The sequence below is a fragment of the Montipora capricornis genome, chromosome 8 (assembly GCF_036669925.1).
Source record: "Montipora capricornis isolate CH-2021 chromosome 8, ASM3666992v2, whole genome shotgun sequence".
Taxonomy (NCBI): domain Eukaryota; kingdom Metazoa; phylum Cnidaria; class Anthozoa; order Scleractinia; family Acroporidae; genus Montipora; species Montipora capricornis.
The window spans coordinates 11,602,151-11,624,650 of NC_090890.1; the positions used below are offsets into that span (position 1 = coordinate 11,602,151).

At 39.5% G+C, this 22,500-nt stretch overlaps 2 protein-coding genes across 8 annotated transcripts in view; both read right to left on the reverse strand.

Moving 5' to 3' along the window:
• LOC138013516 (gamma-aminobutyric acid receptor subunit beta-1-like) overlaps positions 1-9,321 on the reverse strand; it is a 27,518-nt gene extending 18,197 nt beyond the window's left edge. The window contains exons 1-5 of one of the 7 annotated variants that reach the window (XM_068860603.1): positions 9,202-9,321; positions 8,774-8,880; positions 2,682-2,828; positions 1,510-1,622; positions 710-777 (exon numbers count right to left, since the gene is read on the reverse strand). In XM_068860603.1, the coding sequence (XP_068716704.1) occupies positions 710-777; positions 1,510-1,622; positions 2,682-2,746 (246 nt within the window). In that variant the 5' untranslated portion in view covers positions 2,747-2,828; positions 8,774-8,880; positions 9,202-9,321. Of the gene's footprint in view, positions 1-709; positions 778-1,509; positions 1,623-2,681; positions 2,829-2,991; positions 3,116-3,306; positions 3,402-3,794; positions 4,107-8,773; positions 9,108-9,201 lie in introns of those variants that run through there. The other 6 variants (XM_068860604.1, XM_068860605.1, XM_068860602.1 and 3 more) reach the window with 6 other exon arrangements.
• A 9,206-nt stretch (positions 9,322-18,527) lies between these two features.
• LOC138013667 (uncharacterized) lies at positions 18,528-19,803 on the reverse strand. Its single transcript, XM_068860754.1, has 2 exons — positions 19,745-19,803; positions 18,528-19,023 (listed from the first exon to the last, which is right to left on the reverse strand). Exons 1-2 carry the CDS (start codon positions 19,801-19,803, stop codon positions 18,528-18,530), a joined length of 555 nt encoding a protein of 184 aa, XP_068716855.1.
• Positions 19,804-22,500: the final 2,697 nt, after the last annotated feature.

Below are 22,500 nucleotides of genomic sequence, written 5' to 3' on the forward strand. Positions count from 1 at the left end.
GTCATAAAGTGTTTTGCATTCCAGTTGTGAAAGAATTTTTGCAATTCAAAGAGAAGTTTGTAACGTCAATTCAGAAACAGGCCCATGCCTCATATCGGCTTGGCCGTGTGATAAGCGACTGCCGATTTTGTTAACTGCACGCAAGTTATGCAGCCTTTTAGGGCGTGCGTTTTATGGTGTTGAAATTTGACTTTTCTGATACAAAACATTCTGAGGGAGGTTAGGGGCACTTTAAGCCTAAGCGCCAACTATGTATTTAATTCAGTAGTTTTAACGTTAGCGTTCTTTTAATTTTTACATTTTTTAGGATATTTGTAACTTCTTTTTGGTGAGGAGTGCAATTTCTGACGTTTGTCAACTGTCATGTTAAGATAAGGATTGGGTCTACTATTACTATTGATGGCCTGGAGCTCAGGATGCAGCGTTCAGGTGTGAAGGCCACGGCAAACAGCAGAGGAGTTGAACAGATTATTTTAAGTCTCTTGTTTCTGGCTCTTCACGACGCAAAAATGGGTTTAATGACGAAAAAACACTCAAAGCCACTTAATTGGATTAACATTTCTGGCTCTTTTTAGGATGGGTGGGTGGGGAGAAAACGCGAATGTCGTTACAAAAATAGCGCTTTTAATCCTATGCGGGTGTACAAACACAGTTTAGAAGGTGGATGCCCCTAATTTTGAGTTCCTGTTAGTGATGATTGATCTCTTACCATGTTCATTTCCATAATGTTTCCAAATGACTCCACGTAAATGTCGACGAAAACCTCCGTAGGTTTGCCTATTACATTTGCATAAGAATGTAAGAAATAAAATAATAAAATCATACTTATTCGATTGCACTCCTTATTGGATTTTCAGGGAATTTTTATAAACGAAGTAATAGAGTTAATAAAGAATCTCAACCGTCCACCGGTTGACCTTCAATATTCATAACCCTGTGGGACGTAACAAACCCATACACTCAGATTTGCAAATAGCGGGGCACGGAATTGGGACGATGTTATGGTCTGTCCTCTGCGGTGTATCATGGTATGGAGGGTAAACGCTCGAAGATACTAGCTACACCAAGCTACGTATACTCAAAAATCCGGCAGTAAACAAAAACATGATGATGGTGATAATCAAGACGCTACCCACTGAATTTGCGTGTATTTGCAGTGTCTATGCTTTTATTTCCTCGCTAGCGAAAGCGAGCCCTTTAGTTAAAAGAAAACTCAAACCCATGTCGCTTCATAACAGTGATCTTTTTCAGCGATATCTATCTTGGTTTTTTTGTGATAGCTGAAATGAAGAAATGACTCTAGGGCAAACGGACAGCGACATTTTAAGTAATTATCAATAAAAAGCACGACCCGAGAACATCGGGTTCAAATCCCATTTAATTTCTGGACTTCAATTTGCTATATGATAGAGTATTTCTTTCATTTCAACACCACAGCTAAGAATCATCAAAATCGCCTGGACTTAATTTTTCACAGTTTTCTTCCTCAAATATAGAACTGATATTCACCTGATCCGCAGTTTGGCCTGACAGCGTTGTCGTACTCCGTTGACAAATATTCCGCCAACTTCATTGAGGAGTTTGTTGCCCTGTTGGACTGCCTTGCCGGCAAACCTGTCTCGCTAATAATGACAAGATTGAAAACAAATGGAATAGAGAATCTAAAAACCTGCGTCAGTTACGAGGTAGGGGCGCTCCAAAAACTAAAGAAAATTACAATAAGCAAGGACGCACAATGCAGTTTAGTAGAATCACCCATATCGAAGTTAAATGCCGAGCTGTATAGATTTGTACTCGAACTCGAAGTGTTACTTGTATATGTCATTGAATTGTAATACGGTCACCTTCCAACTTGAAATGATCCTCAACCAGTACACGAAACTCGTAAGGAAGCCCAACATAACTCTTCTTAAATATCGATAGCAGAACAATCATGAACTACCTTTAATTTACAGGTCTTAAGAATTTTCTTCACCCTTTGTGGAGATTCCTCGAGCATGCAAATGATGGTCGTTTAACAAATTGCTCATTTTCGAAGTCGAACTTCTTGGTAACCGACCTGAGTATATATGTTGGCGGTAAAATCCATCCTCAGATTGAATTCGTTTTTACCTGTAGGTTAAATTGGTGATGCTTATTTTACGGAGGTTGAATCCGCACTCAGACTGACTTGAAGAAATTTTTTTTGGAGCCTAAATTAAGCCTATAGAAAATGCTGGTCAGGTTAGGATTACTAAGTTTTGGTTTCTTATACATGAATGTCAATTGACTTATAAGTGCATAGTACAGTTCTTTGTGTTCCCTTCTATGTTGTGATGTTGAGACTGAATGGATAAGTGTATGAATACAGAAACCGATAAGATGATACGAAAAATCAAGAAGATATGTTCAGAGATACGTAAGACAGAGCTTAATTGAGGGAAGGTATAAGTGTTTTCAATCCTTTTCGGAGGCAGAGTTCATATTCAACCTATGTAAAATGAGGATCACCAATTTAACCTAGATAAAAACGGATTCAACCTGAGCTCGGATTTGACCGACAACATATACTCTGCTGAGAGGGCAGCTTTAAACTTTCTGAATAGCCAGTTTAAAACGAAAGGCGACTTATCTTCTAAAGTAGTAACGCTACTTTATACTTATTATGAAATACACTGTAGTTTTCCAGACTATCAACTTACCATTGAGCGATGTTAGGAGCAAACAACGTGAAGAGAGTGAAAATTCCCATCCAATATTTGGCCATTGTGTTGTCGTCTAATTCTTCCCCTTCGAATGTCGCCTGAGAACTGCGTTATCATTTCATTTAATCATCGTTTTATGCATTTCTGTCAAAAATTTAATGAACTGGATTTCAATAAACGGGGAATTTGGAGGATTCTCTTGAAGATTAAACCCAAGTCAGATGTTTGAGATAAATCTGGTGTTCCCATGTTCAGTGAGAGAATAAAGGTCAATGATACAAGAAAAAAAAACACTGACCACATTCACCTTACACCTAGTGAATCGACCTCTAATGAAAGGAATACATAAAGATTTTCAAATATCGATCTTAGTAAAGGAGATTATATCTGGCAGATAAAAGCGTCAATAAGTGAATAACTTTGTGTTTGCCTTTAACATCGACCTTTTTTTTTTTTTTGAATCTTTGTTTTTTTGTACAACAAATGCAAATATTTAACTTGAATAATTTTTCTTGCAATTGGCACGAAAACAATTATTCGTATACGCAGTGTGGGTCTACTTGAAGATTTCTATAGCTTTCATTCATACCCAAAGAACCATTCCACAACGTCCACACTTCACCTTTGAAAGATATCACGCATTATTACTGAACCCATCGCCAATGCTAATTGCATTTTGTGTGAACTCTAATAAAAAATGGATGTTTTTTTGTAACGTGGAGCCAACCTCTGAAGTACTAAACTACTTTCGAGACACGCAAATAATTTCTATTATAGTTGGCAACAATCGTGCTATCTATCAAGTGATGGTCCGTCCGACCCTTAGCATTTTAAATTCAAAGACGATTTTATTCTTTCACTCAGAAAACGTACAGATTATAATTTATAGAAAATTAGTAATGATAAAATTAGTAACATAAATCAAAAAAATGCAGGCCAAAGAAGGAACACGATTAAAGATTCGTCTTCAGCAAACCAGTCGGCTACATGGCAATTTCTAATTCCCAAAATGTTTTCAATGTTGCTGCAACAAAAGCTCGAAGTAATGTTTCGAAACACCAGAGAAGTACTAAATTACAATAATTAAGTGATATCGAAGCTTATACGTACAGTGAAATAATTCAGTGTCAATTGTATGTGCAACAAGGTGGGCAAATTATATTTTTCACCTTCTCCTGCTTCATCCGTTTCTTAAATGATCCCTCGAGTGTTGATGATTAATCAGTGTCAACGAAAGGAGGTACGGTACTTGGAAAACGTTCCAAATTGATTCATCAGCCGTTCATTAATTATACTTTTAAGTAGACTCTCCTGGCCTTTCTTGCATCAAACTGGAAGGTGAATTAAGAGTGGTCAGCTTCTTTAATCAAGCTTCCGGCCAATGGAACCATGCTCGGTTTAACTCATAGTCATCGCTTTGCCCTTGTTCCCGAGGAGAAAAAATACTAATTACATAAATTTTTAACTCTCCTTGCAACCAAATGCCTGTTAACTCATCTGCCCCTACACTTCACAAGCATGAATGCCTATTGTGCTGTTGGCCAACTGAATTTTTATCACGATTGAATGCAATTCTGCTCTTCACTGTGTAAATTTCAAATGCGCCAACCAGATTAACCTTGTTCCCACCGTAGGTATTGAGACGCCCCCATTCTGAAATCCGATAGCTTTTCAACTTTCTCAACTTCAATTGTGCGGAGCCTGGAGTCTCAGAAACTTTCACAATTGGCATCACTGGCTTCAGTGGCTCCAGCTCGTGATAATCGGTCTGCCATTTTTTTATCGAGAAAACTGGAAAGCATAAATTTTTCATCAACTGTTAACCTCATATTTGTCATCCAACAAAGTAGAAACTTTAATGCTGAATACGAATCTGCTCTCAACTCTGAATTTTAAATTATTGTTGAATTTCATATGACAACTGCAAATCATCTTCGGGCAAAACGGATCAGATTTGACACATTTCTACATTAGTCAAGTTTTGGAGAACGCTTCCTATAGATCGTTTTCACTGTCACGCAATAAAAAAATAAAACGAAAACCATCCAGTGGAAAAAGTCAAGAATTCGTGATGTTGTAGAAGATAAATGAAGAAGACACTTCTCCAAGTTTTAGGCCCGTGCGTTTCCCCAAACTTCTGATATTCGTCGAAATGTTTCGCAGAAATTTACAGAGCCCAGTATGAAAACGCCATGTGGTGCACCAATATGGCGGCCGGAAAATAGTGTCAACATCTGTTACTTACTTTGGCTATCTAGGCGAGTGATCATCTGTACTGAACAGACAGCTATTTACTTAAGCACTTTTCCTAATGCTTTAAATTCTAAAAAGGCTCAAAACCATGAGATAAATATATATTTCTCAATAAACTTGATCGTCGCCTCGTGTCACGCACCGCTATAACTCAGAAATTCAAAATGCTCTGGTTTCCAAACGAAGCACGCTATTGAGCTTTAAAATTGCAAATGGATACAAATTTACCGCCTCTTATGCTTGATGAGGATAAAAACTTTCGTGGCTCTTTAGTTTTGGATTTTAGAAAATGATGACGTCACGTGAAAACGATCTATTCCTCAAGAAAACTCAAACTACAAAACTTTTATCCTCTGAGGGATTTAGCTCTATACTTGGCGTCCTGCTTCTCTTAATTCAACACTAATGATTTTTTTTCTCATTGTTCGTTTCCTGTACGCTGTTTCTTAAGCAAAGCAAAAATAAAATAAAAGTTTTCATGGAACGCCCTTGACGACCATTTTGAGAAAACACGAACGAAAATTAGCTGTCTGCCGTTAGCCGGCCGCGGTTGTGAGTGATCAAAAATGATCTTGTTACTCATGCAGCGTGTAGTATTCGAGTCGTGACTTCTTTCCCGACAACATGAGGACATTACAGGTTATCTTTCATTTTGAAACGACGCTTGCGTTGGAGTTCGCATATCCGTTAAGGTACTTAGTAAAACATACTAAGGGCGCATTCTTTCGTGATTATTCCAGAACAGGGAATTTAGCAAGATCCACTCGACGAAATGTTTTGCAGCATGGGTGGCCGTTAGAAATTCCCCCCCCCCCCCCCTTCCACGCATTCCGCGGTGCCATTCCACCAACCGCTAAGACAATTCGTATACGACATAAATCATAGCACTGATCTCCATGGACTCCGTAAAGAACGCAAAGGAAACCAAGACCAAAACTGTGAGTCATCTCATTTTCACAGTACTAATTTGACTTTTCATGTAACTTCATTTGATCACGCTGTACTTCACCCTGCGAGCAGAGCCTCTCTAAAACTTACCAGAGGGTGAGCAAGAGGGGCTTTGCAAAAATCATTTCAAGTCACCGCAGACTGGGCTAGTCACTCCGGTCAAACCGGTTTAGACAGCACGTGCATCATATTTTTGACAGGGCGAAAGTAAAGAATTAAATCGAACCTTCATGCAGTACGAAAATCAATATGCCGTCTAGCAGTGCGATCGAGACTTAGGCCTGGCTTTAAAACTGTCTCTAAGCAACGGCTTGCACACATTCAATAAAGACTTGACATGATTTCTGCGGAGTCCTTTCCATTCTCGTCACCAGATAATCGGATCTTATGCATGTATCAATGTTAAGCCCGAGGGGGGGACTCCGGGCATATGTGGGGCATTTGACCTCTATTGCCTTCCCCATCCTCGGGAATTTGACTAAGAATCTATGTCCCAGGGCGGGGACGCTTGGTTTTTTTTGCGAGGAGGAATGGGACCAAGTCACATCGTCCCATTTGCTCGTCCGTAAATATTTATTTGGTAATAAAACGAAAGAAAACGTCACGCTTTTCGCTACTCGAAGACTATTACTAATAGTCCTCTAGTAGCGTAGCTAATCAAAATGCAGGATTTGCATTAGTCCACTAGTTGGGTGATACTAATAAATCATATTTTCTATCCATTGATTAGGAGAATGTCTCTCTTAAAGATCACGACCGCTTGTAGAACAGGGATATTATTTCCCCAAGGTGGGGATATTTGATCTGATTTGACCAAATTTTGGGGCCCCACGGTGGCGATTTTGACCAAAATTTCTTCTGAAAAGTCAAATGCCCCCCCTCCCCCCCCCCCCCTTTCCCTTTCGGGCTTAACATTGATAGATGCATTATTTCTGCGCATGACCCGAGGGTCTAGGAAACTCTATGTAGAAGACGTGCGCCAAAAATTGGCCATTTGAACCTTACGGCGCCTGCTCACTCCTCGTACTAACATGAATGCACCAATCAGAGACACTTTTCATTGTTCTTCACGAAAACCAATGAGAAGACACTTTGTTTCAGGGTTGCCCTGAGCTCCTCTTTCCCTCAGTCACGCGAAAAAGAGAAGATCTCTGGGGTCGAGATTGAGTCCTTTCTTTCTCGTCGAGTTAACTGAAGGTTCTGCTGGCAGGATGGCTGTAACTCTCCTTACTTTACCGCTTTTCCTCATTTAGCTTGACTCAATGTACATATACCGAAATAATTATGTGGTGCCGAAAGAACAAAGCTCTTGAAACTGAATCTCTGAAAGAATTAGAGTTTTTTTTTTTTCAGTCGTATTCGAAAAAATATTTTGGCCGGTAGGTGTGTTATTAAAATTTTCTTTAGTGGCACCCTGTGTGCTTGAAATTGTTCAAATTTAAAAATGTTGTAAAAAATAATCTATAACAAGAGACTGAAGCAAATTTGGCAGCGATATGAAGTTCGATCTCCTGTGAAGTAGCCAGACAGAATTTTAAGGCTGTTGAAAACCATTTTGTTACTCTTGTACATAGGGTTTATCATAAAAAATAATTTAAAAAATTATAATAAATAATAATAACCTTGACAGTTATCGAAAAAAAATGTTTATTTTCAAGTTCTAAAGAAGGAGTATTGAACATAAAATGAATTGCAACGAAATGTACAGATGACTCGCGTAATTGGAAATCTTCGTCTTTTTCTCTGTCTTTTCTTATTCTAATTGTCCTCAATTAAGATGCAAATTCTACCTCGGTTTGAAAGCAAATGACACTTTTAAAATTTTGAAAACACGGTATCATGAGGCACATCTTATTGTATTTTCAAGGAGTGTCGCTTAGTTTAATATATGGGTATACACGTCCGCAACTTCGCACAATGATCTCGCAAATGTGTAACAAAATTATTATGCTTGTTAAAGCTAGTGGTATTAAACGGATAACGACGGTTCTTGCCATTTTTCCCCATTAAAGTACTAAAATCGTACATCTCTCCCTAAGATTATCTCCTCCTGATCTTTCACTTGATTGCTTTTCAAGTCATAAAAAAATTATCCTTACTGAAAACATTATCTGTACTACTAAAGCGCTACATGAAAAAAATCCTCATACTGTGCTATTAAAATATGAGTTCAAAGTTGGTCGGGAGGTTTTTTTTTTTCGCTCGATCTCGAAATGGTATGGTATTTAAATCGTCGTTTGCGTCGTAGGCTGGCATTTTAACTGGTCTAAATATATATACTGCTCCCGTGTTTTTGGATAAAATAAGAAAACACTCGGAAGAAACATTTGTCATTTCACTCATTTACCCTCGTAATTAACTAGGTTACGATTATGCCACCAATTGGAATTTCAAGCGTAGCATTTCACAGGAAGGCCGTCTCATGAACCCACAGTAAAGGCTAAGCTCCCACGAAATTAGTCTCTCTAGAATGTGTCGGAGGGTTCAATGGTAGAACATCCAAATTTGTGCCCAGAAGATCATAGCTTCCATACAGTTCAGAATGTTAGGATTCCCTCATATGTGCCGGTCGCAGAAGGGAAATACTCTTCATTTACAAATAAGGGTTGTCTTAACGAAAAATAAAGCGAGAAATATTAAACTGTGCTAGAAATCTCATGATTTATTCGTTCCGTGCATAAACTTATATTTCATTTGTGTGTTTTTCTCTTTGAATTTCTAATGCAAGCTCATATATTAATCCAGCCAAAATCTGCTCAAATTATATACAACGTTCACTGTGTTGTGGAACATGGAATAAAAATTGACCATATTGATAAAAGTTATAAATAAAGTCTCTCCAAACAAACCTCAATAAATCAACCTTAAACATACACAAGAAGGCTTACCTTTATAAGCTCGTTGCATCAGTGAGTGACACCAGTTGAAAACTGAATCGCAGTGTTTGGGAAGCAACTACCAAACGCAGTCAAAGATTGAGGTCGTACTGTAGTTCCTTTGGTAATTAAACAAGTGTTAGAATTTCGGATGCCTTAGTTTAATTGCAGTCTCAGTGACAAACCAATTTCCTTAAACTTTCTGAAATGAAGCAACGTCAGAGCAGCTAAAGTATAACGTGAAATTAAAGTATGATCTGTAAACAAGTCTAAAGATGAAGTAAATACGCTTTTGTTTCAGTTTTCTGTTGAACTTTTCTCGGCTGTCGTCTATATCGGCTTCTCACAGAGATGCAAAAACAACCACCACCAGCTAAGCCGAACGATTGGATGATCTTCGCTGAAAAAATGTGTTTCATGAATGCCAAATTAAAACTTGCCTTTTTTTCTTCTCACTTGCTGTTAGTCAATTTTTTTTAAATGTTGCCCTCTTTGAAAGGTCATGAAACTTTGCAGCGAGTTAAAGGCCAATTGTGTGACTGGTCACAAGACAGGCATCATTGCTACTTTTTCATTGATTCTGTTTTCCCGCTACTTTTCTGGAGTTTTAGCCGAGTTTATTTATTCATAATTATTTTTCTTTTGATTGATCAATTATTAAAACCTCCAGTTTTCAATAAAAGTGTAGATATTCATTAAGTCAAGCCAGGTATTAAAATTTAAAATCCCCCTGCAGATGTCTAAAGGTGCTGTTACATTGTACATTGCCAAATGATATTCGTACAACTTTTCTTGCAACGCCATTACGAGACAAGTTGCTGGAATCATTGCCCAATGTAACATACCTTGCAACGGTCAAAACTGTTGCAAGGCAAGTTGCAGAAACCGTTGCGGAAAGTAGAATTGAGCTCTACTTTCCGCAACAAAATTCTAGTTTCTACAGAAAATGTGGTGCTGAGTCGGTGAGAGAGAAAAACAAGAAAATTTGGTTTTATCAAACGTGTTGAAAAAGGTCGAATTACCATCGTGAACGATTTGGAAAGCTCACTTTTCGAGCGTTCGCTCTGACGAAGGGCTACCGCTCGAAACGTCTGCTTTCCAAATCATTCACGGTGGTAGTTCGACCTTTTTCAACACGTTTGATAAAACCAAATTTTCTAATTTCTGCAACGGTTGCAACGAATTTTTTAAGCATTGCGCGCAGTGCACCGTCTGTCCTGAAACTTGTGTCTCAACGGTTTGCGGCATTAGCCAATGAAAATGTTCCTTTCACCGAAACGAGACAAGTGAAACGTTGCTCAGTGAGACACCCCTAAAACAACTAAAAATAGAACTTTAACCAGGATAATAAATCTTGAGGTAAAAAAACGTTCTCTGGTTAAAAAAGGTTAAACACATAAGCTTTCGGCTATCAGTCTATAGCCTTTAACGACTGAAAAAAGTTAGCCCGTAGATGGAAATATATACGAAATGGAGTGCGAAAACATTTTTAAAAATAGAATACAAAAAATGTGTGAAAAAAGCTAAGAGATAAAATGTAGATGAGGTCTAATTACAGCAAAATGGAGTATTGCCTAGGCAACGGCTTTGAGTTAGTATCCGCGTCAGCGGTTTTAACTGTGTGCCAAGATTCTAGCGTTTTTCGAACGCGGTAATTGCCTTTGTCAAGAACACAAGCATTATCAAAGTCAAGGGAGTGATTGTTTAGCCACGCATGGTTAGCAACATTTGAGCCCTGTGTAGTTTTTCAAGTTTCGTTGATGTTCCTTTTTACGGGGTTTGGAAGCATCTTCCGGTTTCTCCTATGTAGTTCCAAGAACAGTCTTTACGTGGGATTTGAACAAAATCACATTGGAGATCTGAAGATTGTCGGTACTTAGGGGACGGGAATTCTTGTTGAAGCGTTTTGAACGGTTTGTTGACGATGCGGATTTCATGGTTACGGAGTAATCTCGTAAGAGGTTCGGTTAGGCCACTGATGTCCGGGAGGCATGCATAACCTACATAGGAGAAACCGAAAGATGCTTCCAAACCCGTAAAAAGGGACATCAACGAAACTTGAAAAACTACACCAAGGGCTCAAATGTTGCTAACCATGCGTGGCTAAACAATCACTCCCTTGACTTTGATAATGCTTGCGTTATTGACAAAGGCAATTACCGCGCTCGAAAAACGCTAGAATCTGGGCACACAGCTAAAACCGTTGACGCGGATAATAACTCACAACCGTTGCCTAGGCAATACTCCATTTTACTGTAATTAGACCTCATCTACATTTTATCTCTTAGCTTTTTTCACACATTTTTTGTATTCTATTTTCAACAAATTTTTTCGCACTCCATTTCGTATAAATTTCCATCCGCGCGCTAACTTTTGTCATTCGTTAAAGGCTATAGACTGATAGCCGAAAGCCTATGCTTTAATCTTTTTTAACCAGAGAACGTTTTTTACTTCAAGACCCCCAAAACAACTTGTCTCGTAATGTGAAAACGTTTGCAGAAATGGCGTTGGGAGACAAGTTGCACGAAAAATTGCAAAGTGTAACAGCTTTTACCCTGGCACAACCCAATTTAGTTAATTAGGTCATTATCTAGCTAATGACACAATCATAGCTTCGGTCCAAGTCAAAACAACGCTGGTAGTGCAGTTCTTTAGTACTGTAATTATATCAACTTCTAAACTTGTACTGTGCCGACAAATTTTACCCTTGAACATGAATCTCAGAGGTTGCGTGTCGAAAACATAGTTCTTTAAAGTAAACGCTTAATTGATGAGTAACCGTGGAAAGTAAACTCTCATGCAGTTCCACTGAAGAAGGCTGGTTTTGCCGGAAGACCTTAGACAGCAATGAACAGAACCAGGTTGCTGACCAGCGGTTTTCGCTAAAACAATGGTTTGTTGGGGGTGCTCAGTCTTGCGGGCTCAGAAAACCTGGATGTGATCATTGTTATTTTAGGTTTTTCGGTTTGGCCAGCCCAAATATAATAGTACATTACCAAATGAAATCTACGTTGTATCGGCTCCTTCTCGAAATATTTAGTTGCTTAATCAATAACGCTTCTAAAGAAAAGTAGCTGCTTCCGAAGCAATACAGAAAAAGTAGATCTGTCTTAACACTCCCAGAAAACTAGATCTGAAATGTAAAATGACCAAACAGAATTGGCCTGGAAGGGCGATCGCGATGGCGCTATCAGTCGACTCATTTTGTAGAGCAATGATGATCCGGTACGAAAGTCGTGGATTGAGTTCGTAACCTTTTCAGAGACTCTTTTCCTTGTATGGGCCTACTGAGCGAATGCTCAGATGGGTGGTCATGGGTCTCCTAGTTGTACGAATTACCCTTTACTCCATAGCCTTAGTTACTTATAAAAAGGTGAAAAGCGCTTCATCATTATGACTAGGATGGCTTTATCATGATCGCAAAGATACTTTGGAGTTATGCTTAAAAAGCCACCCCTAATGTCCCACACATGTGGTACATCTAAGCCATGCCAGAATGCTCAAACTAGCGAGCTAGTGAGCATGCGCAATTGCTAGCGACAATGACTCATCCTAGCAGAGTGCAGTGGCTAGCTCGGACGTGAATAGCAAGTAATATTATCAATAATACTAATAATCGTCATCATCATCTTCACCATAATCATAGTAATAATAATCATCATCATCATCATCCTCATCATCATCATCATCATCATCATAATAATAATAATAAAACTAATAAGTCACCTGAGGAAAGAGCGAAAACTAAGACTGAAAGGGGATGTAGGGGCCCAAAAATGGCAAGGGAAGTTGGTAACAGCAAGAGAAGGTGACGAGGAGCTAAACATTGAGCGATGCTTTTGGTGGCTAAGCGAGGAGCGAACGTGCCCAACACCTACAGTGGCGGCTATGTTCGAATTTTACAAACAGCTTCTACCCAATCGATTGTACGCCATCCGCAAGACACGCGTGAGTCCGAACAGCGACCCAACGTGTAGGTTATGTGGTACAGCGCCAGAGAGCATGGCTCACAACCTATCCGCTTGCCCTGCACTTGCACAAACAAAGTACTTGGCAAGACATAACGCAGTCTTAAAGGCCCTATTCTTCGAGATCCTATTTGATCTGGGCCTGATAGACACTGTTCCTCCTTGGTATTCACCCATCAAAACGCAGCCTTTCTATGATACAGCGGAGGTACAGGCGTACTGGGATGTTGCGGTCTATGGGGAGTTTCAATAACTGAAGGCGAATAGAGTAGACGCCGGGATTGTCAACAACCAACACAAGCAAGTAATAGCGCTGGAGATGATCTGCCCCTGGGTGAGCAACCGTGACAAGAAGACGTCAGAGAAGACCACGAAGTACGCGCCACTCTGATGGGAGATGAAGCTGAGGCACCCAGGATATGATATCGACTAGTACAATATCATCATATATACGTTTTGGGGGGATGGTCCAAGGACTTAGATGCTACTCTGCAGATGCTGGTGGGCCACAGAGCTAAAGATGTGCTCAGAAAGATGCAAAAGGCGTGCTTCTCAGAAACTCTAACTATTGCTCGCACGTTTAAAGTCGCAACGTGAACACTCGAGAAGTCTCAGTCGCCAAAAGGTCCTTTTCTTTACTTGAGAAAGACATTTTTTTTAAGTTTTACTACGTTTCTTCTTTGAAATTAGTTTAGCTTTTATTCACTTTATAGCCCACGGGTTACGCTGCTGACAGCGCCTCGTGATGCTACTTAACTGTATATAGCATACAGGCGTTTTAACGGCTATAATAATCATCATCATCATCATCATCATCATTTAATAACTCTTTCTCTCCTCTGAGATGAAGTTGTGCTATAAATTGATGTAAATGTGATTCTTAGGGAGGGACCATTATTTTTCTGGAGGGGGGCTATGGAAAATATTGAAAAAAATTTTTTGCAGGGCCTAAAATGACAAAATAAATTACTTGAAATCATGATATGTATCAAAAAAGAGTTTGCATGGAGCCCAGAGAAACTTGTAATCTATTAATGAAAAAAAAATTCAAACCTGAAATTTAGACTAAAAGTATGTACTTGTTTGTAGACAGGATAGAGGGTTCCATTAAAATCAACATTTTATTTGACCAAATTGAAACACTAAATATTTCATGAAATAAATAATTGAAATAAATAAAAGTAACTCATTTGGATCTTCAAATTGACCAGGCACAAAAATAAACTCAAGCAGGGCATTCAAAGTGGTCATGTTGGCAATAAAATCAAATCAGGACTCCACTACTTCGGAATTATAGCAGAAAAGCCTGCATGCTACTCCATTTGCGTATTGCCTGTCGTATGCTCTTTATTTGCGCCAGTAGCTGCGTAGGAATTGAAATGGTGAGTGTTTTATAAAGAAACAACTAATATAAATTGGGTATAACTTTTCTTACATTTTCTTTGAAAAACAGTTTAGAATATTACGCTTTTCAATAACACAAGGACTGGGCATTTAAAATTCAAGAAACGGTTACGCCTTTCACTGCCGCCAATCATCATACTGTACGCCTCAGAAAACGAAAAAGATGAGTTCTGAGGTGTCAAAAGGTAAAGTTTACGGGCAATGATTGGTGGATTTAGGTCCGCTTTGTAGATTTCTCTTTTCCAATTCGTTGGTCGCCGCCGTAAAATATTAAATGAATTAATGATGGACGGCATCAAAAGGGGATCCTCCTTTTTGTGTCAGAACCAGGTTAAGAAAATATCGGAAAAAATTGTTTGCAGAACAGAAGACGAGCCAGTAGTATATCGGGCATACAAAGGCGTAGCCAGAATCTTTTAAGGGGAGGAGGATGTTGCAATCATGGTGGCTCTGTGCGCTGGATCAGGAGTGTAACGTAATGCTTTAAAGGGAAAGTACGGTCTAGAAGAGGTTTCTCAGAATCGAAAGTTCTTTACCTGTATTGTCATATTTGACCACTCATTTAGACTAAATGTGTTTAAATAGCCAACAATAAAGCTTCCAAAATAGGCAAATTTAAATCAAAATCCGCCATCTTTGTTTTTGTGTGTGCAAACGAGGCTATGACGTAGCAAACGTCAAGGATTTCTCCGGATGACTAAATGTACTTGATGTAAGGAAGAAAACACAGGCGAGGAGAGCAATGCTTTGTAGACTTGAATTTTAATCCAGAGGCTAAATTGTATTGATATTGGCTCCACCTCTGAACAGATTTACCTCGTAGTCGTTAAACAGGGTTTTATATGTGAGTTATATTCAGAAGTTTAACAAAGCGAAAGAGAGTTTGCAGTGCTATCCCGCGCTCATTGCTGTGAAATAAATGCCTGGAAATCAAGTTTAATCTGTCAACTGTGGCTTTCTACGAGATCCCTGTTACAACTTCAAAACAAACGATCGATTTATATATTTCCATCAAATGGTAAGAGTAAATCGTTTCAGTAGTTTCTACCTTGTATACTTCTAACAAAATTTAACCACATTTCAAGTTAATAACAGTGAAAGTCTGGAAAGTCGTCTATATATGGCTTGATTCATTTTTCTGGCTCCAATATAATAATATTTTGGACTAGTTGACTGAGATTTCCGTATGAAGCGAATGTCACCAAGCCCAATATTCATATACCTGAAGATCTCTCTTGAAGTCCTCCTTGGTAAAATTACAGACCCGAACAGACAATATAGCAGTCAGGTTTCACGTTTCAGGAATCCATCCATGTTTTATTTTCGCCGGCCAACTTTTCTTTGAATTTTAATTTTCCGGTGTAAGCTTCGGTTTTTTTAATTTTTATATGTGGAAATCTAGCCTATATGTGTTCTCAAGTCTAGACATGTGTCCAGTTTCATCCCCGTCGAAAGCGTACACCCCAACAGCGGTAATTGTTGATGTGAAAAAGCCTTGCCACATGTATTGAGCAACATCTGAAAGGTTCGTCGGCTTATTCTAAATTGAACGTTTCCCCGTGTGAAATCAAACAAATACGTTTGATGAAGCATCGAAGACGGCTGTTGCTGAAGGAAGAAAGTGAAAAAGGTACGTTTGTCGAATATTTCTTTGTCGCATGTTCAAGGTTTTTGTTTTGTTTACATTTGCTCTGGCTGATTTGTGCCGCCTAGTTTGATTGACTAGAAAACCTATCAGTATTTAGTGACTTGAGTTTCTTTCGCACTTATGGCCTACATGGTCTACTACTTATTGAACCACTAGACCGTTTATCATAGTTCATCTTACATTTGAATTTCTCGAGGCAGAAAGGTCACACAACATTGAGAAAGTGAGTAAGTTGCAAGCCTTGTCTCCCTCCCTTGTCTTAACCGTCACCGGCCAAAACTGAGTAATTTCGCTACAAGACGCTTTAGACGGCCCAAGAAGGCGAAAAAACACCATACATGAGTCCATTAAGGTTTCATTTAACTTTATTGGGATATTCAGACCGAGATGTGATTTAGACGTGCAACTTTCAGAGCTTTATTCATAACGCTCATAGATTCTCTTCGTTTCAACCACGAACACATGGAGCCTGGTCTACCTGTGTTTGGACCGCAACAAAATTAATAGCAAATGTTTTGCAGACGTTCCACGAATATTGCGAGCCAAAACACAATGTCATTTATAACAGAATCTTGTTCAATAGTCGCAAACAAGAGGCTGGAGAAGGTTTTAGTCATTTCGTCAAAGAATTGCGTCACTTAGCGCTTGGAGACAAAAAAGACGAGCTTCACAGAGATCGCATCGTCCTTGGAATAGGAGCCAAACTTCTCCGAGAGAGAAAAAACTCAACCCTGGAATCAGCTCAGGAAATTTTCCTTACATCAGAAGTGACGCCTCACAAGTTAAATGTATCACCAGGTATCACAAATATTGCAGAGCAAACCGTCCACGCCGCCAGAAGGAAACTACAATAAGCCAAAAATCTAGTCAATCAAAGCAGCAAAAAAAAAACACTTGTTAAAAGCGAAGACGTCATCACCTCGAGCCTTGATTAACAAGGATCATGCGGTTGAGTGTGATAGACACTGCCCCGCCTAAGGAAAGACTTGCAGTCGCTGTGGAATGCATGATCAATATGGATCAATGTGCAAAACTTACGGCCAAAAATCGTGTTCAGGTGCAAATGTGCGTGAATTTGATATTGGAATGCTGCAGGTTCATACATCCTCGACGTCGTCCAAGAAACAAGCTGTTGAGGATCACTTCAAAGCACTCAGGGCATCCATCCCAAATCACATCCGCATACTCCATTAGAGGGCGAACAAGCAATTTATAAAGCCTATCCAGAGTGTTTCCACTAACTTTAAATTTCAAACCAATTAACATGTTCACTCTTTTACAAGGTGCCTCGCGCCGTAAACATTATAAGATACTAGCGAGCGTTGTGCGAGTGCGTATGTTCCGTAACTTCATCAATTATGGGTGTATCCAAATGGGAGAAAATAATGAAAGTGCTTGAAACGCTGAAAGGAGAACGTTATGCATTTAGTTTTGGAAGTATTAATGGTTACAAGCCACCGTTTCGCCCAATCGCAAATCCGTTCGAGATCGGAATTTAGTTTAGCTGCGGAGGCGCTAGGATAATCAACTACATCGAAAAGTGAGGTATCATGGCAATATAAAAGGCAATCAGACTGAATATCATTGATATAAATTAAGAAAAGCACGGAGCCTTTGTGCATGCCGGAATTAACAACAATCCAGAGGACTGGCCATCGATAACAACACGATGGATACCTGCGGAACGTTCTTAGCAAAGGGTCAAGAACTCCGATAGCTTCGAGTTTGTATAAAAGACCCTTGTGCCACACCTTATCTAATGCTTTACTAATATCAAGATACACCATTCTAACCTCCTTCCCTTGTTCAAGAGCTTCATAAATTCTATGCACTAGGTAAACGAGTTGATTTACAGTTGAATCGCTAGGGCGAAAACCGGACTGAAAAGGGTTTAGAAAACCAATATCTAACAGAAAATGGTATAGTCTGATAAAAACAACTTTTTCAGTTAATTACTGGGTTGCCATATGGCAATCCAGTCGGAAAACGAGTTAAGTTTAGTCGTTTTCTCTGTTTTTTCTTCTCTTTTTTTTTCCGTGTCGGGAAACGTCTTTCCTGTCACTCCTCTGCTAAGTGGCGTCTTTGTGCATGGAGTCTTCTGCGCGTATTTTGGTAGGTTTCAGCGGGTGGTAGAAATGCGTAGAATAGTTGAGTAACCTGCAATGGCGTCGATGACATTTGGAACTCACATGGCGTTTTGGTGGATCTTTAAACAAAATATACCTTTATGGAGCTCAAGAATGGAGCGTCAATTGGATAAACAAGACAGTCAGTGAAAAATAAATATCTGGAATCGTAAAAGCGACGAGTAATGGACTTCGACAACAATCTTTCGCCCGTCGAGCCGTAATCAAAATGAGCTGTATTTCTAATTTTACCAAGTGTAGTGTCATGTACAACACTGAAACCAAATGGAAAATTGTTTGGTAACTTATGGGTTTAACAACGACAGGGAAGAAATTAAACACCTTTAATGGATCTGTGATCTCTGTTGTCTCACCTCACCTCACCCCACCTCTTTACGCTCTGTTGCGCATAAGGCCTCCACGCCTTTTCTCCAACTGTCCCTATCCCTCGCACAAGCTCTTGCCTGGTCCCACGACCTCCAGCCTGCGTCCGATCTTTTTTTCTCAACCGTTCTGCGCCAAGTTGTTTTGGGGCGACCTACTTTGAGCTTACCAACAGGTGCCCACGTCAGTGCTGTTGCGCAGTGATGTTGCTTCTGCATCCGCAGCACATGTCCAAGTCATTTCCATCGTCTCTTCTTTACCGCCGTGCTAATCCTTTCGCAGGCACAAAGCTTAAGCTCATCAACAGAGAATATGTATGGCCAATATATCCTCTTTAGGCACTTAAATTGGAATGAATCTAGCCTTTCATTGTCTCCAAGGTTAACCTTCCAGGTGTCGCATCCGTACAACAGTACTGGTTTGACTAACATCTCATACAATCTGATCTTAACTTTCCTACTGTACTGATTCGAGCTCCAGATCTTTCTCAGCCTGCCAAATGAGACCTTCGCCTTTCCCAATCTGTTGATCACATCCTTATCTGCACCCCCTTCGTTATTCACTATTGCACCCAGGTGTACAAAGTCTTTCACCTCCTTGATCTCTTCGCCATGTGGAAACTTGATCTTCTCCTTTCCTCTGCAGTTGTCCTTTGGAACTTCTGTCTTCTTCTTCCTGCTGATTCGCAGCCCCAATTCTGCTAGCTGTATCGGCAAGCGTAGTTGTTTTCCTCTGCATTTGATTTATGGTTGTGGAGACGAGAGCTATATCGTCTGCAAAGACAAGATCTTTTAACTGCTACATCAGCCTCCACCTTATTCCGATGTTAGATTGATCAGTTGTTTAGAGCATGACCCAGTCGATTGCCAAAAAAAGAGGAACCCGGACATTACACAACCTTGCATGACTCCTGTTCGAACCTTGAACCAGTCTGGTGTATGCCCAGTGAACCAGTCTGGTGAATGCCCATTATCGAGGACGGCACATTCTGCACCCTGGTAAAGCAGTCTGATGATCTTAATCAGTTTTGCTGGGATGCCGTATGATTGCATAATGTTCCAAAGACTATCTCTGTGGAGTGAGTCGAATGCTTTCTCGAAGTCGATTAAACTGACTATCAAGGGCGTTTGCCATTCGCATGCTTGCTCGACAATATTACGCAGTATAAATGAATATCTGTTCGGTGGTATTTCGGCCCTCACGGAACCCTGCCTGTTCTGGTCTAAGCTTGGTACCGGTACCTTTTTTCATTCTTCTGATGAGAATCTTGCCGAGCACTTTGCTTGCAACTATGAGAAGTGTTAAGCCTGTCCAATTAGTACAATCCTTCAAGTCACCTTTTTTGGGGTTCTTTACGGTTAACCCTCTTAACCACTGATTTGGAATCTCCTCCTCCTCCCAAATGTTCTTGATGATCTCATGTAATTTCTGGTATGACGTTTCTTGGTCTCACTTTATAAGATCGGCCACTATGTTGTCGGCGCCGCCCACTTTACTGCCTTTGAGGGACATGATTCCTAGCCTTACTTCCACCACACTGACTGGCTCAAGTCTGATGCTCTCGATTTCCAGAGGTGGTTGGTTAATGATTGCAATGGGATTTCAGGTGGTTATCTATTTAGAACTTCCTCAAAATGCTCTTTCCATCTTTCTAATCGTTTGTCTTCCTCTGTTATGACATTGTTGTCCATGTCCTTGATTGCTGTGCTGCTGTGGCGTTTGTCATTGCAGATATTCTTGGTGATTCCATACAAGGTCTTCGTATGTCCGTTATCAGCGGCCTTTTGAGCCATGCTCATCTGGTTCTCCAACAAAACCCTCTTATCCGCTCTAATACTTGATTTTACCTCATTGTCTTTTGTTTTATACCTTGATCTTAGTTTCTGTTGAATTCTCTCTGATCTTGCACTTTCCATCTTACTCTTTAATTGCTTCCTTTCTTCGATAATTGACCAAGATTTGGCACCTATCCAATGTTTGTTATTCCTCTTCTTCGGACCGAGTACCTTTTCAGCAGTAGCACTGTACGTCTTGCTGAATTAATGCCATTTGATATTAATATCCGCTTGCTCATCAAATTCCCTCAAGAACCGCAAAACAGTTGCAAAGGCATTTCTGATGGCTCGGTCTTGTAGCTTGTTAACTTCATATCTGGTTCGGGGATTGGGTGGTCTGTCCCTCTTCTTTAACTTGAGCTTAATGATGGTTTTTACAAGATTGTGGTCAGAGGCAACATCAGCACCTCGCATAATTCTGGTATCCCGAACAGACCTTTTAAACGTTTGTAGACGAGTACATGGTCGATCTGGTTATGATATTTGCCATTTGGTGACGTTCAAATTGTCTTGTGTATCTCCTTGCATGGAAATAAGGTGCCTGTGATGACAAGACTATTCAGCTCGCAAAAATCAATTAGCTTGTCGCCGTTGCTGTTGATACCGCCGGTCCCATGAGTTCCCATTACTCCTTCCCTGTTTAAATTTGATGTTCCAACCTTGGCAGTCATATCGCCACTTCTGATGAGCATGTCATGTTTCCTAAGAGTTTCCAAGACACTTTGGAGTTTTTGTTAGAACTGATCTATCTCCTCTTCTTCAGCTTCCATGGTCAGTGCATACACTTGAAAAAAGGTTAACTTTATGAATTTAGAATGAAAACGCGCCTTTATAATACGCTCGTTCAATGGTGACCACTCTTGCAGGGATGATTCCGCGAGTTTGGACCTCTTCGATCGACGTGCTTCTGCATCGCTTTTACCCGCCGATGCCATATTTCAGGAAAGGCATATTTTATATATTTCAGAAAAGGGTTTGATCCTGAAATTTATTTTGTTGCGAATGGTAACTTGACATGATTGGGTTTCTTATCTTCACGCACGCAATGAAATAGGAAGGGTTTTTTGCCTTCAATAGCAAATACGTTGTTTGTTTCAATAAATGTTTCGCTGGAAAACGTTTTTGTGAAAAATTCCGGACTTTGTGAATTCATCATGTTGTGTAATATTCGAGCTTAACAAATTTGCATGCGTGAGTTGAAATGTGATACGCGAGGAGACGGGAATTTTTTCTTTCTGACAAATGATTAATAGGTAGCCAAGTTTTTAACGTCAGAAAAAGATCTGTTTTGTCATTATAGTGTAAAATGAAATTTATTTGGGAATTCAACAATATTAAAGTCTTTAAGTTCCTGGTTAATCCAATTTATTGCTACGACTTACTAGTGCGAAGATTGTTTACAGTACTCATGCTTTTTGCGAATTTTGAGTGTCACGAAATTACATCATTTGCGTGACGTGACATAGCTCCTTTAACACGAAGATTTTTCAACAACATATCGCATTAATATAACCCAAAAACAAAAATAGTAAAAAACGTCATATTTATTAACCATTTCTTTTGCTGTTGTGCTTGTCAGCATCGTGATTTGCGATAATTCGCAAGTCTGTTTTTGTATCTCATAGATGTTTAGATTTTCAATTACAAACTCTGTTTTGATTGGCCGCTCAACCTCACGATTGTGCAAATAGTTCACCCTGAAGTCAAAATAGATACGTTTCTCAGGAACCCGACAAAGAAGGCTTCCAGACCCGACAGATGAAATGTAAATATTCAGTTAAATGTTTATGACTTTACTCTGAAAACGTAGTTCATTCAGTTGACATAAGGTAATCAAGTGCACCTGTATGGTTGCCTAGCAAGTGATCAATGTCTTCCTTCTGACAGAACATCATTACCTTCCCCTTGATTCATAGACTGAAGTCAGAGACTGCAGAAATTTTCGTGCTTTTACGATCGAATGTCATTAATCTTTCGATGAGAATTTGATTCAGAGTTATATAAAAAAAACTATGTTATTTTTTTCTTCATCTGTCTTTTGGCTTGTCTTTTTAATACTTTTAACTCCCGGCTTTTACGGTACTTTTTGGTGCAAACGTAAAGCCAAAAAATTTTTGACCTCGCGTCAGGTTAGACTGAAAAGAAGAAGAATTATGAAGCGGAAACAACATCTTCAGTCCTTCCTTAGTTTGTGTAATAAGCGTTTGCTTAGTGCAACTGCAAGACATGTAGGAAAACGTTCGTCAGAGCAATTTGCAGTTAGTTTACTTTGCAGACTATATAAAGAAGAAACGAGTGAGGTTTACTCAAGAGTGTGTTTTGTTATCTTTAAACTGAATTTATATCGAGGCATGACTCTACGAAATGCTAACTC